Here is an 18,482-nt window from a genome sequence, read left to right on the forward strand (position 1 = left end):
AGATACGCACACTCCTCTGTACACTTGTACACTAAGCCCAGCTAATTTGAAAGGGTCAGGGTAGTGGCGCATCTATCGGCAATAGAACTGCATTTCCCATTGGGATTATAAACGATATACTAATGAGATATATATATATATATATATATCTCAGACATAATAGGGCAACAGTACACCACAGTACCGCCACCATTGCTTTCAAAACAGAGAAAAGTAAGTGCACACAGAAGCAGAGGGGTGTGTGTGTGTGTGTGTGTGTGTGTGTGTGTGCATGTGTGTAAGGGGGAGAGGGGCACACAGAGATAATGTATATTTCCTAATTCACCTCAATAAACCTTGCTCAAGTCCAGGGTGTAGTGTCACACTGCAGTGGATTCACACTGCTATACCAGAAGTTACGGATCAGACATATTGGGGAAACAAAATCAAAGGGGAGCGGAGGAAAATAAAAATCCAAAAAATATATTTGTGTTTATATTTATATATATTTACGAGGTATGTATCCACAAAAAAGAAAAAGAAAGAAAAAAACACAACCAAAAAAAACTTCAAAATAAGCAGTCTTTTTTTTTCTCTCCAAACATGTCCTTTCTTGTGATGTCTTAAAATAACAATAATATTAAGAATATTTGTACATATTGTTACTGAATAATTAATTAGCAAAAATAAAACCAGGAAGCGTCGCTCTCCCAAAGCCCTGCCCTTGGGTTCGAACCAAGTCCGGTTCTCTGAGACAGAGCCTCCACACTGCTGGGAGTCCAAAAGAACCAAGGCCTCCTGGCCACATGGTGGTGCTCATTAGACTGCTGTACTCCAAAGAGGGGGGGGGGGGGGTTCTTCACAAGTCTCAGAGAGAAAAAAATATCTTCACCTCATCTGTGTATTGAAAAGAAAAGGGTGGGGTGGGGAAGCTGAAACCGCCGAGACCACCCCCATATAACCGTTAGTTGTCCAACATCAGCAACCATCGACCGCCTCAAGTCTCCTTGCTGAGTTTTGGAGAGAGAGGGACTGGGAAGGCTGGGTTGGGGAAGCAGTAGGTGCAGGGAGGGAGGGGGCAGGGGTTGGTGAGGGGGAGACCCGCTGTAGATTAAAAATAATAATAGGTGTCTCTGTGCATCAAATCAAAATCTTGGGGTTAAAAATAAAATAATGGAAGAAAAAAAAAGTCTGCAGGTCTTCCTCTCGATGATTGTTAGTTAGGCTGGCAACCAGGGGAATCCATCCCCCCCTGTGGTCACGCTAGGTACTGCTGCATTGCCGTCTTCGCCCTTAGGGTTATAAAAAAAAAGAGTTAGTGTGACCTCAGCAGTTTTATTAGCATGCAATGTAAACATTTTGCTTTGGTACTACTTAGTGTATCTTCTGTACTACTTGATTTGCACAACAGGAATCATTTAACATAGTATACTACTTCTTTTATAGTACTTCTTTCCTAGGAAAGATGACAGAATATTGTTGTGCCGGTGCAACCCTAGGGGGGCTTAACTTACACATTTGTGAAATATGTTGGGGACAATCTGCAAATACAGTCAAGATAGTACACACGAACATGTTTGTGTGTACTATCTTGACTGTATTTGCAGATTTTGCACGGTCTGTCGTGTGTGTGTGTGTGTGTGTGTGTGTGTGTTAGTGTAGTACCTTAATTCTCGTTGCTGTCAGGCAGAAACCTCCATATTTCAACCTTTTAGTTGTTTTGTAAATGAATGCCCTACTTCAGCATACTACAGTCACACAAAAGTAGCAAAAATACAAGCTCACAACATGTGATCTTATGGATCAGATTATTTTTTAAACAAAAAGTAAAAATAATTAAACAAATAAGTGAAAGTGGTTCGGTCTATCTGTGGGTTTTACAAATATTGAAACCATGAATAGTATTATTAACAAGCACTTGTGACTGAATATAACTACATCGGATCCACTAGAACACAGGTTGTTTTTCCCATTTTCTGAAAAGTAACATACAAGGTTTCCACCCGACAGCGACGGGTATGTGTGCGCATGGTGAAACAGAGATGGCCCACCTGTCACAGAGATTGGGGTCAGAGGATTGGGTCAGTTTGTGCAGGATATCTACAAACCCCATCTCCCTCAGTTTGTCCTGCCGCTCCTGAGAGCCTGATCTCACGCACGCGCGGGCACAACACACACGCGCACAACACACACACACACACACACACACGGAAAGGGTTAGGCTGTAGTTTCTATGAGCTTGGAATCCCCCATCGATGATATCATGGCAGGTTTCTGAACTATCCATAGCCCACCAATGAGACGCAGAGTTTTGTTAATGTTATTTTGTTTCGTTTTTTGTGTTTGGTTGATGTTGTTTGAACTGTCTGTGAAATATTGTGGTTAAATGTATGAACTCTGTATTTTGAAATTTGTGGACCCCCTTGAGAAATTTGTGGACCCCCTTAAGATGATACATCTCATGGATGGCCCCTAGGATGGCACCAAATGTTCGCCCCTGATGGTACATCTCAAGGGGTTATTCCCAATAAAATAATTTCAGTGAATAGACTCAAATTGCAGCATCTTATAATGAGTATGATATATGATGATAAGGTTGAAAAAGGGTAAAGTGCTCCTTTACTTAAACCCCATTTACTTAGGGTCATCAGAGGCCCCTAGCGGATTGCACTGGGCCCCTTGTTTCTGCATCTATACTAAATATATACGCAAAAAAATAGCTGATATAAGCTTATTTTCACCAAATGTTCGCCCCTGGAATAGGGACACTAGGGTTCATGTAGTTAACTCAAGAGACCCTCTCTCTGGGTGTGACACTCACCATCCTCCTCGTTCCAGATCAGGTTGGAGATGCAGAAGGTGGCAGCCAGCTGCAGTTTCACATTCGAATGCCCCTGTGAGGGATGTGGGAGAGAGAGAGACAGAGAAAGAGATGGGATAATTAAGCAATAACTTACGACAGGCCATGGTTTATTGTCATTAACACAAAGCTAAGGGGAGTTGTTAAGCTCAATGCAAAGCAGAGTTATTGATTTCATAAAGTGCTTACCAAATATAGGGGAATAAATTAAGTTTTTAATACAATTTTAATTACAAGAATAATTTCTACAAGAGAGTAATCCCAGACTGCCAGTATAAACAAGGCTGATATGCCCTATAAGTGCATGGAAGCACCAAACTATTGTTCTAAATGTGAAGATAATCAATATTGAGAAACTGCTTGGCTTATTTCTTATCTAACATGTTACTCAAAACTATGTTTATTGGACTGCATGAATGAAATAGAGATCGTTTCCAAACAAGCTGCCATTGTAGACAAGCGACTTGGCGACACCTAGTGACAAAGTCGCTGCTGGTGTGAGCATGGGGGAAACAGGACGTGATATACAATTTGACCAACCTGTTTTATAAGAGAACAAAAAAATAAATAAGACTTGAGTAACAGTCCCCTACACACTGGGAGTGTTTTTGTGTGCTATTAGTTATTTAAAAAAACAAACAGCTAAGGGTTATCTTGTGTCCCACAGAGTGCAAATATTATGTGGCGATACAACAACCAATAACTTTTTTAACAAGGTCGATATTTCACCGCAAATAAAAGCATTCATTCATCACAATCGTGGTGTGTTTTGGGACCAGATGAGTTCCTGTACCATGTAGTATTTCACTTTCTGTAGCATGTCGTCATTGGTCATGATGAGGTCCTTGGCTGTGTTGCCGTCTGCGATGTTGGCCAGGATGCACAGAGTCTGAGGCACAAGACAGACAAAGACAGTTAGTTCCCTTTTATTGTTGCTTGGTTCCGACCGCACAGAAATGTTGAAGAAGTTCTACCGGTCGGTAATGGCTAGCTCTCTTCTTTGCGATTGCATGCTGGGGGGGTTACATTAATGTCGGGGACACGAGCATCCTGAACAGGTTCCCTCCCTGGGGCTACCCTGGACAAATATAAGAACGCTTGCCCCAAAACACGCTCACCCCGGGTTAATCCGGCGACCTCAGAACGGTCGCCACCAGGTATTCCTAAACGTGACCTCGGTAAATCTATGCCTCAACCTAACCATTTTCCTAAATGTGACCTCAGTAAAACTATGCCAAAACCTAACCTTATTCCTAAACTTAACCTCAGTAAAACTATGCTTAAACCTAAACTTATTCCTAACCTTATCCTCAGTAAAAAGTAAAACTATGCCTAACCCTAAACTTATTCCTAACCTTATCCTCAGTAAAAACAAATACAAAACTAGAAGAACAACTCGGGGCGAGCTGTCCGCGGAAAAAATGGGGGCGAATGTGTTTTGGAGCGAGCGTTCCGGTTACCCCCTGGACGGGCGAGCGAGGAAGCTGGACTCAAACCCCCTTCACTTGGAGATTGTGGCAAAGTTTAGCAGGAGGGGTAAAGATAGATTCATCTTCTCCGTGGAGACAACCAATAGGACTTAGACAGTCCTTTGAACAGCAAGCTATGAAGATGTATAACAAGGCACACGATGGTCGCTTGGCTCACTCAATAGATGAAATGCTTGGAAAACAGTATGGACACTATTAGACATGCTTCTGTGCGTTCCTTTGCATTTTCCTTTGTCTTGCACTATGCAAGCACGGCTGAGGGTGTATAGTGTTGCATGTTATAATTGCATATTGTAGATATGTTAATTTGTTGGGCATCTATTGATAGGCATGTCCTCATTATGACCACGGGTATGCACTAAACGTGTGACAAACATTTTTCATTTCATTGCCACTTTAATAGTAGAATGTGCTCAACAATGTGCCTTTTTGACTTAGCAGTTTTACCCCATATACAGTTTATTACAGTATATCTGTGTGAGCCCAACCTGTTCTTTGACTTCTATGCTGTGCTCTCCTTCCAGGATGAGAGTGACCGCCTGCATGATCTGCTTCCCATGAGAACTCATGATCTGGTCAATGTGCTGAGAACATGAAGGAAGACGGGGGAGAGAAAAGCACAGTTAGTGCGTGGGAGAGGGGAAAGGGGCAACATGTCTCAGTGTTTGCATCTGTGGAACAATGGCGGGCCAGGAGGATGCAGGAGTGGTGAAATAACATGACATTTCATGCTTTCCTGGCCGATTCGTGACATAATACACAGCACATTGATCTGCCTGTGATTGGTCTACTTTTGAGACATCTTGGCCTATAGTTTACGCCACATGTTTTTGCCAGACCCAGGGGGTCAGGCCTACATGAGGCTTTGTCTGTCCCTCTTTTCCTCCCGGTTCAACGTTTTTGTCCATATATGGTGCTTACATATCCCTATTTTTGATTGGCCAAGCTTAGCGTGACGTAGTGCTCTGTCGGCCATTCAGATTTCCGGCCATTCAGATTTCAACCACTAGGGGTCTGGCAGTACCAGGTCCCCTGGTTCCCTGTTTATTTTATTTTAGTCTGTACCATGGCACCATATTTTCAATGTGGTACTTGCCTTTAAAAACAGTGTCAAGATGGTGGAATTGGTCAGGTTGCACAGTGTCAGATTTAGGAGAATGACAGCTTCAGTGTGACATGGACGGACCACATCAGAAATGTGGTCCTTTACGGGGACCTACCACGGGTCACAGATAAAGTCAGAGAGAGAAGGATGAGGCTGGCAGGGCACTGCGCATCAGACACCCGGAACTAGTGGCAAGCAAACTGATACTATGGGAGCCAACCCAGGGCAAAGCCAGGAAAGGCAAGAAGCGCAACACCTACGTACTGTAGATACACCGCGGCGCGACAGCTTAGCTAACAACACTGTAGAACTCAAGACCCTGATGCTAGATAGGAGTGTGTGGAGGGCAGCGATTCAGGAGTCCCGAGTTGGTGTTGGCTAGACCGCACTCTCGCATGGCATCTTGGCTATTCCTGTGTGTGTGTGTGTGTGTGTGTGTGTGTGTGTGTGCGTTTGTGTCTCACCGGGCGTGTTGACAGGAGGTTGCGTAACAAGCCGAGGGTCTTCATCAGCACGTTGGTGTCGGGGTCCGAGAGCAGTCGGAACAACTGCTCCGTCCCCAACGACCGCACAATCTCCACCTTCACCTTCTGATCTGCCTGGAACGCCATGTTCTACAACAACCCCCCAACACACACATTTAACACTCTGGCCATAGTCGGTGTAGGCAGATTGAATGACGTACAGATCAAGTGTGAGAGAAGGACGGTGTGATAATGAACAGGAATATAAAATAACATTTTCTCACCATCAGTGCCCAGATCCCATTGACCCTCAGTGCAGGACTGTCACTCTGGGTTAGGCTGCATAGTAACTCTATCACCCCTGACTCAAGGATGGGCTACACACACGCACGCACACACGCACACACACACACACATCAATATTTTAAGAAGACAAGTCTGCATGGAAGTGTGTCATCAATCATACTATCGCAATCTAATGTGAATGTGAATGTGAATGTGTGTGTGTGTGTGTGTGTGTGTGTGTGTGTGTGTGTGTGTGTGTGTGTGTGTGTGTGTGTGTGTGTGTGTGTGTGTGTGTGTACCTCTTTGCTGGGGGAGAACTCCAGCAGCAGGTTGCATAGTGTAGAGGAGGCCATAACCAGGACCTCATCTGGGGCATTCTGTAACAACTAGAAACAACCACTAGGATGAGAAGCATAGCAGCTAGTCCTAAAGCAACACTGGTACTGCTGGGTTTCTATTCTACATTAAAATAAAAGTACAAATCGGCACAATCGTAGATTGTGAGGTTGTAATTATATACGGTATATACTGGGTTAGGGTTAAATGAGTACAGGTAAGCCTTTTAATGAGCCACCCCTGACTTTCTGTCCCCATACTCTCTATTATGTATGATCCCACTTACTACAAGCTACTGGTGGGATAGGAGTCCTAGACATAACACTGACCTTCATGAGTGGTTTCCACACTGCGTGATCATGGAAACTGGTCCTTAGCTGCTGCACCGACCGTGACAGACTGTGGAGACACCTGGATGGATAGACAGACAGACAGGCACAAACAAAAGAGAGGCTGCAGTCATTTTTAATTCAGAGAGAGAGAGTCTGTCTAAGAAACACAGGGACTCAAGAACCAGGAGGTCATCAGAATGTGAAAGCATGACCAGAGTGTCACAACAGAATAGATGGATGGATGATAGAACGAAGCAGAGGCGAGAGGTCCCCAACATACCTGACAGCCGCTAGACGGACTTTGATGCTAGATTCTGATAGGCCGCTGACTATCCTGTCCATCATGTTCTCCGTCTCTGTGATCTGTAGGGAGAGAAGGAGGGGGTAAGGCCTCTAGTACAGGGTGTAGACTAGAGTATTCACACTTACACACTGTATACTGTATGTTTGATTGAGTGGAAAAGTCACCTTCTTGCGGATGTCCTCGTCATTGGAGCCCAGTGAGGCGTACAGTTTGAAAGCGGCTTGTCTCAGCTCGTGAGCGTGCTTTAGGTCATGGTCCAACTACACAGGAGAGACAGTGGCCCCCGTTACAGTCCATTACAAAGCCAAAACTTAACAAAAATCGCTTTAAGATTCTAACTAGTAAAAAAGTATTCTGAAGTACAGGAACTTTACTAAAGACTGCAGTAATTCATTTTTGGGCGGTGAAACCGCCCCTATAAGTGAGATTTGGAAAAATGTACATTTTCCTGCGCTGTGATCTGGGCCCAGGAAATTAGTAGAATTATCCTGCGCTGTGATTGGCCAATCACAGTCTATTCAGGACTGTGATTGGCCAGTGTCACATGACACATGTGCACAGCCCTATATAAGAAAGCATAACTTGAAAAAAACCAAAAATTTGTTTTTTTCAAGTTATGGTTTCGTCCATCATAAAGAGTGTTTCAATAAATGTATTTATCTTTTGTACATGATTGGTTGACTCCATTCAGTATTGTGATTAGCTAGCAAGACACCGCCCACTTCACACAGGGTGTGATTTTTTTACCACCTGGCACTAAATGGTAATGTATTGGACATCTTATAAATTGTGATGGCCGAGGTTTTGTCAATTTCCCTAGAAACATTTACCAATTTAAATTGCAGCCAGCCACTAAGAGTTACTGGGGCCAGTCTGATTCAGTGGCATCATTTTCTGTAGATAGATAATACTACAGGGAACTGTTCAAACTGCTGCTCCTGCAATTGTAACTTCCTCAAGTAAAGCTCAGCAGCTGTAAGGGGACTTAATCTGGTCAAATGAAAATAAAATAGAAATTCACAGAACAGGGAATTGTCTGTGGCGAGTTTGATGTATTTTCTTGATTCGAACGCCACTCACACACAAATCTCTAGATGTTACTACAAATGCACACACCCTCTTGATGTCGGTGATGGCAGACACTGAGCTTGGGTATTTGAAGTAGTCGGCCAACATGGCAACGAGGTGATCAGTGGTGCTGGCGATCCTCTGAAGCTCCACGTCAGGCTCCATCAGGTAGGCCAGGGTCTCTGCCCCCTCCACTCGCTCTTCCAGCAGACGGTCTTTACTGCACATCCGCACCAGGCACGGCAAGGTCTGGGGAGAGGACATGGACAGTCAGATATACTCACACTCAAACAAAATGAGCACAGCTTATCTTCAAGGGGTCTTATTATTTATTAATCGATAGGCCTGTCCCCGACTAAGGATTTGTTTAGTCGAATCTAATTGGCGACTAATTGCCAATAGTCGACTGGCAGTCGACTAATGCAATTTCTTCTTTTTTTTTTTCTTCTTTTTTTTTAGGGCCAAAATACATTTTACTTCAAAGGGCCAAGTCTACACAGTTTGTTTTGTGTCTCCAGCAGAGTTTCTAGTGTCTCTATCTCTCTCTGGAAGAGGTTGCACATGAACTCTGCAGCCGCACTGAGGCGCTCCAACACAAACAATACCAATACAAAGACGAGGAATAAGAAGAATAAAGTGGAAGTTACGTGTGGTTGCAGGTGTAGACTTGGCCAAAAAACAATTAAAACTATTTTTGGCCCTTAAAACTAGATTCGACTAAGAGACACGCAGTCGACTCGGACCCCCCGCGACTAACCAGTCGACTATTCGACTTAGTCGAGGTCAGGCCTATTAATCGACCACTTGTTTTAATGGTTATAAAAAGTGACGTAGATGAAGACGGCGTAAGAAATACATTTTGTTTGAGCCGTTCAGATTTTATATTAATTTTTGTAATGACCTTTTCCAAGATCCATCCATTATTATACACCGTTTCAGGTAACACATCCCAAATTAATTTTGTCACTTCTCTCTGAACTACTCAAGTCCTTCCCATAAGACAGACAGGCTTTCATCATGTGAATTGATGCCCTCTCTGGAATGTCTCTACGCAGGACGTTTACTTCATGTGACTCAGGCAAGCTGGTTAGAAGCTGGTTAGCAGATATATTATGACAGCTCGCATTGGAAAGTAACCCATATGAACTGTAGAACAAGGTGAATTTAGAGCAGCATTCCCCATTATATTGAGTAGAGGATGCTAGTGTGAGAGTGAACATTTTGATGCACATGTTCTCCCTATGAAAGGATACCTAGATTAACTGACATTTATTATAAAAACGTTTTATCTTGCAATGCACATTTCCAAAGTTCTTTCCATAATCTTGCTAAAGGGGGAGTGTCCCTGCTGTATGACTGTCAAATGGCTATCTCACCTTTAGAACTACGCAGCTGTCATCTGTCCTGATGGCTCCTGCTCGACACATGTAGGTTAGACTGGCAGAACAGGAGAGCAATTAAAAACGATTAAATCACACAACAACAAAAAAACAATCATTTCTCCATAAAAGAAACCAATGTGTGAATGACTATCCACAGCCGATATGTCTTATCCAGCAATGTTATGGATCCCATGTGGGAAAGGGGCTTTACATTCTCTGATCTACATTGGTATTCACTCACTTCAAGTATGACTGTAGATAAATGATTTGTAGATACATTGCTGCTATTTGATAGGTTTGTATTTTGTACAAAAGAACACGCTTTGTGTATATTTTATATTTGTTTTGATATTTTTACTCTTACTTTCACTATTATTTTAAGAGTTCATCCACTCTTTAATACCTGGTATAAACTTACGATGTGACAATAAACTGACATTTTATTTACTAATGTTGCTTACCATTTAGCGGCTGTTAACTGCATTTCAATGGGCTGATCCCGTTGCATCATTCTGACAAATACCTGAGAAAGCAGCTCACCCTCCACCAGCACTGGAAAGACATAGATAAAATATAACAACCATATGAGTAGAGGAGAGGAGAAGAGAGAGAAGAGTATAACAGAAGAGTGTAGAAGAGAACACAAGAAAGACAGTCAAAGATAAGAGAGTCAAAGTGACGAGTCGAAGAGTTAAAGAGAAGAGTCGATGAGAGTTGAAGAGAATAGAGTTGAAGAGAAGAGGAGAGATTCCTCACCATTCACCAGTGTCATTGAGACCTGAGTGTTCTCGTACGCCAGGACTGAGAAACACTTTAACGCCTGCATCCGGACCTGGAGCAACCATGAAAGAAGAGACAAAAAGAGAGACATTGACAGTAATCAGAGACATGAAGGAAAAAACACACTTTAGTGATGGGTATAAGTGCTTGTAAGATGGAGCGTACGCACACACACAGTTATTTACCTTGTAAGAGGGAGATATAAGTAGAGGCGCGATATTCTGGATGGCGCCATGATTGAAAAGAACCATCTGGTGCTCTGGGGTCTGGAAAGAATACACACATCCAGTTAATACAAATCTTAGCCAGGAAATAAATGGAGAGTGTGTGTGTGTGTGTGTGTGTGTGTGTGTGTGTGAGCCAACCTTGCAACAGTGGGAGAATATCTGTGTAATGTACTCCTGTGTCCTCTGTGAGCGGCTCAATAGAGACATAAGATGGGGGATCACAGTGGGGTCCTTAAAAAGAAACAGACAAAGACTATTAAGGGCATTTTTCTACAACTGCCACCATACGCAATGCCGTCTTGAAAATCACTGGGATCCAAAAGCAGCTAAACTTTTTCAGCTTTTGCATAAAAGCTCATGTGACATCAACCGCCTTTTATCAGCTGACCAATCACAACAAAGGAAATTTTGCAGGTTGTTGTTCTGGTCTGGATAAGAGAGGATACGGAAATGGTGCATGCTTGTACAGTACAGGATGTGTGTGTGGCCGGGCCGCGGAATGGCGGTCCGGGCTGCAATGCCAGCCTGACAGCGTGTCGCGGGTTTGAATCCCAATCCAGACGACCTTTGCTGCATGTCAAATCTAAAAAAATAAAATAAAAAGTACTGCGGAATGCCTGATGACGCAAGGTTAGTCAGCTGTTGGCCGACTTCAATGTGCGTCCTGTGCCTGCGTGAAAGGAAACAACGCTCCATACCAGGAGGTGGCAGTAATCTGTATCCCAACATATCTAGCAGGGCCAAGCGCCAAAGCAGAGATGAAAATGGCTGAATGCAAAGTACACGCTTGTATCCTTGGGAAGAATGTTCTCTTAAAGTTAACATTGGTCTTAACATTGGGAGAATGTTTTCTCAAGTTCAGGAGACTAGAGAATGCATTAGTTTGAGACAGACTTCTACTTGAGGTCATAAGATCACACTCTACAACTTATTTGTATAATCAGACGTGCCCGTTTCAGTCAAATCTTCGGCATATACTGTTGCAAATAAAACATAAGCAATATAATTTATTAAATAAATTATAAACTGCCACTACTACTGTTAATATGAATTGCTCAATATGATAAATATCTGGTCGTGAATGAGTGAAGTATGTGAATGAATAATGGTACTGTAACAAATTAACAATTGAATCAAGCAGGGTGTTGGGGTTTCCAAATCATTACCGTCATTCCGACTTTGACGACTGAATGAATGCGCTTTGAATGTGTTGTGGGTGAAATATCACTTCTTTGCGAAAGGATTTACAGTACATTTCATTCGTTTTTCATTCTTGGAGCACAAGAGCATATCAGCAGAAGAATGTAAGCATAGCCGCCGAATCGCCAGAACACGTTGCTTTTTCACCACAGTGAAAGGAAAATCCTTACTGGCGGTCTGTCTAATCCGTCCCGCAGGATAAGAAAAAATCCATGATTGACCATTGATTTTGTATCTGCTGTATGAAAGACAGCTGTCCTCATGTCACTCTCTCCTTACTGCACCAGCAGCTTGTTGTGTGTAGGTAGGCTAATAGAGGGTGATTGACTGTGATAGTTGGACAGGAATTGAGTGGAGTCAGAGAAACCCAGTGTCGCTCAAAGGAATAATTACAACATGGACAGGTACAGGACCTGATAGCATGACTGAAAAATGAACATACTAAATTTGGGTAATCCACTCAGTTGTCAAAAACAATTTCTGAAGACACGAGAGCAGAAAGAGTGTGCGTGTGCATATGTGCGTGTGCACAACTGGTCCAGCCCGCATGAAGTCGTGCCTGTGACCTAAAATGAGTTTGACAACCCTGATATAGATCAACTTCAGCATTAGTCACTTGCTATGTTAACATTAAGTACACCTAATTGACAGTCATTGTAGCTCGTTGAGCAGAACTGGATGGTTGTAACGGAGATTCCCAATGTGTTTATACGCGGACACAGTTATGGTTGTGGAACACACACGTTGTTCCTTAGTATTGAATCAGTAGTATTTCTACACCTCTGATGTAACTTTCTTGTTGAGAATAAGCAGAGCTTTCAGCCATGGTAATCATACATCGTGGAAAGCTATTCAGAAAGTAAACAGTGCCAGCACGGGCAAAACCCGCCTCCTACAAAACTGTATCCAGTAATTTCCACACACATGCACGCACACAGACTGTTACCATTTGCACTGATTCTCTCTAGACAGGATATGCAACTTTGCAAAAGCGGACTAATCCCAGTGTATGACGAAGGTTATTGACGATTTCGCAATAATTTGAATTATCCGCAATACAATTATTGTGAGTGTTGTTTTAACACACACACACACACACGAGGGTGAAGTAAAACCACAGGCCACTTACAGTGTAGAGCAGCTGCACTGGAGTGACTGGACTTATAAAGACAGTTCTGAGACATCTGAGGCAGGCTTCGATGAAGATCAGGTCTGGACACAGGAGACCTGGATGTGACACACAGGTTACTTATGCTATATACACAAGTAAGACGCGCGAACGCGGGAAGCGAACGCAAAAAAAATTAAATAAATATGAAAAAAAATATTTAAAAAAAAGTAACCAATAAAAAAATACAAAAAAATCTGCGTTAAAAGGAGCATCTTAGAAAAATACAAATTCACAAAAAAAAAAACTTTGAATGTTTTTGAACAATTCAACAAAGTGTAGGTTTGCTTCTTTCAAAGTTATTAAAAGCGATTTCCTGCTGCTGTGTGTTTGTATGTGTGCGTTTACCTTGCAACAGGGCAGGTATGATGTGACAATCGACTAGGGACTTGATGTTGTTCTCAGTGCCCATGGCGAGGCTGCCCAGCACCACAGCACATTCTGTTCTCAGCTCTGAGCTGGATGAGCTCTGTTGTAGCAAGTACAGTAACCTGGATCAAACAGCCAACAAATACAAAGCAGGTTTCACATACTGTACATAAACAGTAAAAATGTTGGTGGTAATAACAGATTATGCTTTTTTTTTTTATGCAAATACACGTTTGCTATCTTGCTAATAGGGTCAGGGTTACTTCTGTATATCTATTTGTATTTGTCTTCTGCATAACCATGGGCAAATTCCCACTGCATGTACAGTATATGCATTTTGACAAATAAAATGTACTACTGAGGGTGAGGAGGTCATGTTGGACTTGTAAGAAAATGAGAGGGAAGGAGACAGAGAGGGAGAGCAGGAGGGCTGAAGAGAGGGTGTGTGAGACACATGCCTGGGCACAGCTCCCAGGACAATCAGGTTGGCTTTCTGTTTATTGTTTCCAATGACGGCATTCTTCATGTCACTGTGAAGATACAAGCACGCACAGACACACAAGAAGAAGAGATTCAGCTATCCATAACACACCCAGAAACAGCAGTGTATTGTATGCATCATCAACAAAATTGAGCAGTATCTTCAGTCATATAGTAGGCATTAGGTTGTGTTAGGCCAGTAATTAACAGTTTGGGCTGTTTGTTATGACAAAGACCGTAAAAACCCAAACACATTTATTATTACTATTATTATCATCACCGCAAATCAGACCCACTTCAAATCCTCTGCTTCTCAAGTACGCACTCTCTCTCGCTCTCACCCCCCCCCCACCCCCATGTATGAGAAGCTCTGTGTAGAACGGTTACGAAAAATCGAATAAAAACAAGGTAAAATGCAAGCAGTGCAAAACCACGTTATGCTAGGGCTGGTATGGATTTTTAGTGACCGCGGTAATAACTCGCCGTTTACCGGCGGTATGGCGGTATCGCAGCCCTCACAAATAAACAACGATGGACATGAATTTAAAGATGAAGCATCCAACAGATATGCCTAAAGAGGCTTCACAACAGCTGTCCATGTAGCATCACTGTAAGATCGCGTCACGTGCAGGTGAAACAATGCTAATCACAAAGATGGATACAATACATGGAAAACATAACCACTTGAATTGAAAAGCTCTTTGACTAGATTGTACAAAATCTCTGCAAAAGATGAATCAACTGTCCCAAAGCTGGCTCTAACAACAAATACATGGATGGCACTTACCACTGAATATTATGTCGCCATGACCTAGCCTATATTTTGATTTAGGTTATTGCCGGCCAGCTGAGCCAGTCAATGTTATGAAGGATTATTCTGAAGTGCCTATTTTTTGCAGTACTGTTCATTGCTTGTTATTCTAATAAACGGGTGCATTATTTTATTGATAAAACATTACGCACGGTCACATACAAAAACTGTGCTATTTATTGTAATATAGCTATTTCAATCTGTTTGTGCAAGATCAAGCATTTAGGCTATATTCAAAAGCAAGACCCTGGGCTTGGTCACCTGATGCATTATAGAGACACTAAAAGACCTGGGGTTCAGCAGGGCAAAGCATCTTTAAACATTCTGGTACAAACAGACCAGCAGTAAAGCAGATATGAGCCTCTTCAGTTGAAAAAATTGTCTGTCTGCTACATTTCCATAAGTTATGATGTCTTCCTGAATGTGCTCCAGATGGTATCAAACAGCAGGTGAATGAGCCTAGTGGGAAAATACAGCTGCAACAGACAGTCAAATCAGGTACCTGCTGGGATAGTGGAGTGGAGCAGGCCGTAACTAGAGCTAGCCTAGCCTGGGTTAAAAATAAAGATGAAATGGTCAGAGTCCAGCCCACTGGAGGGCAGGAGAGAAAGGGAGATACAGGGAGTGAGTGAGTCACGCCGACAGTGAAACGCACTCTCACACAGACACAGACAGTCACATGCAAGTCTGCCGACACGTAAACACACAGGCACACTAACACTGCCGTGATTCTTGTTGTCTCCGAGTCCAAATCAAGCTCTCTCCATCACACATGTTCAAACCGGTTGTTTCAAATGTTAACCTGTGAGCCCTCGCTCTGCAATGTGAGGGATGCGTTTCATATTTATCTGATTTCAACATACTTCCCCATATCCAACCCCTATAGCCTAATTTATACTTTGGCGTACAATGATGTCTAAGTTAAGGACACCTTTACATTGGCGGTGCACACATGATGTGGTTGTACCAAACTCACATGACTCCCTGCAGCACTTTCTGTGGGTCGGGGTCGAACAGTCGGTCAACATAGTGCCGGCTGGTGGCAGTTACTTCCTGTATGGGCATGAGAGACAAAACAAGGCAAACAATGACATCATGAAACAGTTTGCCTACATAGTCGCTATCTAGCTAGCTAGGGTCAACACCTGCATCACACACACATACGCACGCACACGATCTTGGAAAGGTGTTACATATCCATGGTTAGGTGTGTGTCACCTGAAACTGTGTTTATGTTTACATCATCATCTGCAACCTCATATTCAGAACTTTCCCCAGAGTCACTGAAGCACAGACAGCCTGGCCTAATGTCTGCGCCCTGCTTTCAACTAGATACCGTAGCATTATTCCTCAATAAAATGCAACAATTACGCATGAATATGTAAACAACATACAAACTCACCAGCCCCACCATGTGATCTGACTGGAATGGGGACTACTATTGTAACAATAAATGTGGTGGAAAAGACAGTTAGGCTATGAATGGAGAAAACAACCATCACTCCATCAGCTGCTATACTTTGTACTGTTACTGAATATTTCAAAAACAGTGAACACATGTAGCAATAATAAAGCAGTGGGGGGGGCGTTTCCTCTAATAGCTACCTGAACTTATCTGGCAACCACTGTCACTGTGTCACTTGTGATAAAAGCTAAATCATATCTATCTTTGGGGATGTGATCTCGGTCAAAAACACATCAACAGCCGAGTCACTAGACTGATAACTTTTGCTGAGTTAACGCTGTAGTGATACATGTCTGGAGCTAACTGACGTTAGCATAGCGAAGCTACTATTAGGTATATAACGTTAGGAGAAAGGCAAACTAGTGAATCATGATGGGATCGGATCTGATGCATTCCTGCTCATTGTTGTCTGCAGTGGGTTTACAACGCGTTTGATCCATTCTTTCTCTACAGTACTTTCAGTGTGGCTAGCAATGCTAACTCATTCCGGGTGACACTGACAGCTCCAGGATGCGTTTGGTTTAAGTCACACGGTACGCCGACGGGGTGGATCCTGGCGGCGGTCCGCACGTCTTTCAACTTCACCCACGCCTCGGCCTGTCACAATTATTACATAATCGCCTAATCGCAATTTTCTTTTAGATAATCGCAATTATTTTTTGCATAATCGTTATAATCGTTTCCATGTTGAAAAATGTTCGCAAATTATCAAACTGTCAGAAATAGTGGAAATAGCAAATCTACAAGCTCACAACTCGGCTATTTTCACTACTAATGTTTTAAGGAGATAGTTATAAGAAGGTATAAAGTTATTAAGGATGTCAAGTAATTTCTTTCGTATATTTAGATTATTTCTCTCATCTGCCCTGTGAAACCTCAGAGCCTAAAAGAATTTTTTTTTTTTTTGCCATTATGTTCCAGCGATCAACGGCAGAAACACAATTAAATTGTTAATCGCAATTATTTGTGTGATAATTAATCGTCACGTAAAAAAATGCCATAATAATCGTGACGGCCCTACCGACCCCGCCCGCCGGGGCACAACGTGACACAAAAGTGTCCTCCATCATCTACGTATGGGTGGACGGACCGCCCTTGCTGTGCATGTTGCAAAGCCCTTTAGCATCGCCAGGCTAGCAGGAACAACTTAAGACCCCCTTTCGTATAGACCCGTCCGTCCGCTTTAGCTCCATACGACCCGTCAGAACGCACGGTGCGTGCAGTGCCAGAGTGAATGCAACGCAGAGTGTACAGATGTGGTGTAAAGGATGGGTGTGGGACTCACAGACAGCACACTGATGCGGAGAGGGGCCTCCAACAAGCACGCCATCTCTCTTCCCCCTGATCCCAAGCCCCCCCAATCGGAGCGGCACTCTGCAGTGTTGCCATGTACGCTCGTTATAAGCGATTTTGGGTACTCAAATTTTTTACTTAAGTAAAAGTATCAATACTGCAACGTACTTAAAGTACAAAAGTAGAAATTACTCATTATGCAGGATGTCCCGTTCACAAGTTTTCAAATGTATAAAATCTAAAAAATAATTTGAAAATAGCAGATCTACAAGCTCACAATGCATCGCATCGTGAGGCATTGTGAGCTTGTAGATCGCCTATTTTCAAATGGCCGAAATGTATATAGAGCTGAAGTGGTTAATGTATGTTTTGTAATAATAATCGAAATCTACAAAGTAACTAAAGTTAATTGTAGTGGAGTAAAAGTACAATATTTGAGTAGAAGTCAAATTATTGAAAAATGGACATACTCAAATAAAGTAAAAGTACCTCAAAATTGTACTTAAGTACAGTACATGAGTAAATGTACTAGTTTCTTTACACCACTGATTGTAAGCGACTTTGGGCTTGTTTTTCTGTAAAGTCAGTGAATGGTTCTTTTGGGCTTGTTTTCCTAGTTGCTTATTTCTCTCACAAAATCTGGCAACAATGGCACTTTCCACACTCCCCGCCCCACACAGATGAGTGAGTGGCTTTAAAAAGTAGAGTAATAATGAGTAGTTAAAACACGCAACGCTATCAGAAGAGTTTTTAAGATAGTATAATAGCTATTTGCTATGAAATATATATAATATATCAAAGATAACGTAACTTAGCCGCTCATTGATCGAAAGTGAATTCGTTAATGAAGTAAATGTTCATTCATGCATGTGACGTAGTCGGGACAATAAACAAAACCGATTCGTCAGAAGCACTCTTGTATGAAATATAAATATTTTGTGCGCACCAATACATGAGCATTGAATACAGTATGCAACTGTTTGGTGTTTTATAACATAATCATTATAATTATAATTATAAGTAATAAAATTGATTTGATTGTTGCGTTCCTCAGATAGTAATGGAATCTGCTGTTAGCGATCCA

The 18,482-nt window shown here is 42.4% G+C and overlaps 1 protein-coding gene across 2 annotated transcripts; it reads right to left on the reverse strand.

Moving 5' to 3' along the window:
* Window positions 1–465: 465 nt before the first annotated feature.
* Window positions 466–17,466, reverse strand: armc8 (armadillo repeat containing 8). 2 transcript variants are annotated; one of them, XM_080412536.1, is made up of 22 exons: window positions 17,391–17,466; window positions 15,617–15,693; window positions 13,808–13,879; window positions 13,329–13,471; window positions 12,942–13,039; window positions 10,751–10,843; window positions 10,571–10,651; window positions 10,362–10,437; window positions 10,067–10,157; window positions 9,600–9,660; window positions 8,272–8,472; window positions 7,320–7,415; window positions 7,132–7,214; window positions 6,849–6,930; window positions 6,483–6,569; window positions 6,183–6,275; window positions 5,899–6,048; window positions 4,818–4,913; window positions 3,633–3,728; window positions 2,801–2,873; window positions 2,031–2,124; window positions 466–1,271 (listed from the first exon to the last, which is right to left on the reverse strand). In XM_080412536.1, the coding sequence occupies exons 1-22, from the start codon at window positions 17,433–17,435 to the stop codon at window positions 1,238–1,240; spliced, it is 2,022 nt and encodes a 673-aa protein (XP_080268662.1). In that variant the 5' UTR covers window positions 17,436–17,466; the 3' UTR covers window positions 466–1,237. The 2 variants fall into 2 exon arrangements, with proteins under 2 accessions (XP_080268662.1, XP_080268663.1); XM_080412537.1 differs by lacking the exon at window positions 17,391–17,466 and adding an exon at window positions 16,043–16,798.
* Window positions 17,467–18,482: the final 1,016 nt, after the last annotated feature.

The sequence above is a fragment of the Gymnoscopelus braueri genome, assembly GCF_963280865.1.
Source record: "Gymnoscopelus braueri genome assembly, chromosome: 18".
Taxonomy (NCBI): domain Eukaryota; kingdom Metazoa; phylum Chordata; class Actinopteri; order Myctophiformes; family Myctophidae; genus Gymnoscopelus; species Gymnoscopelus braueri.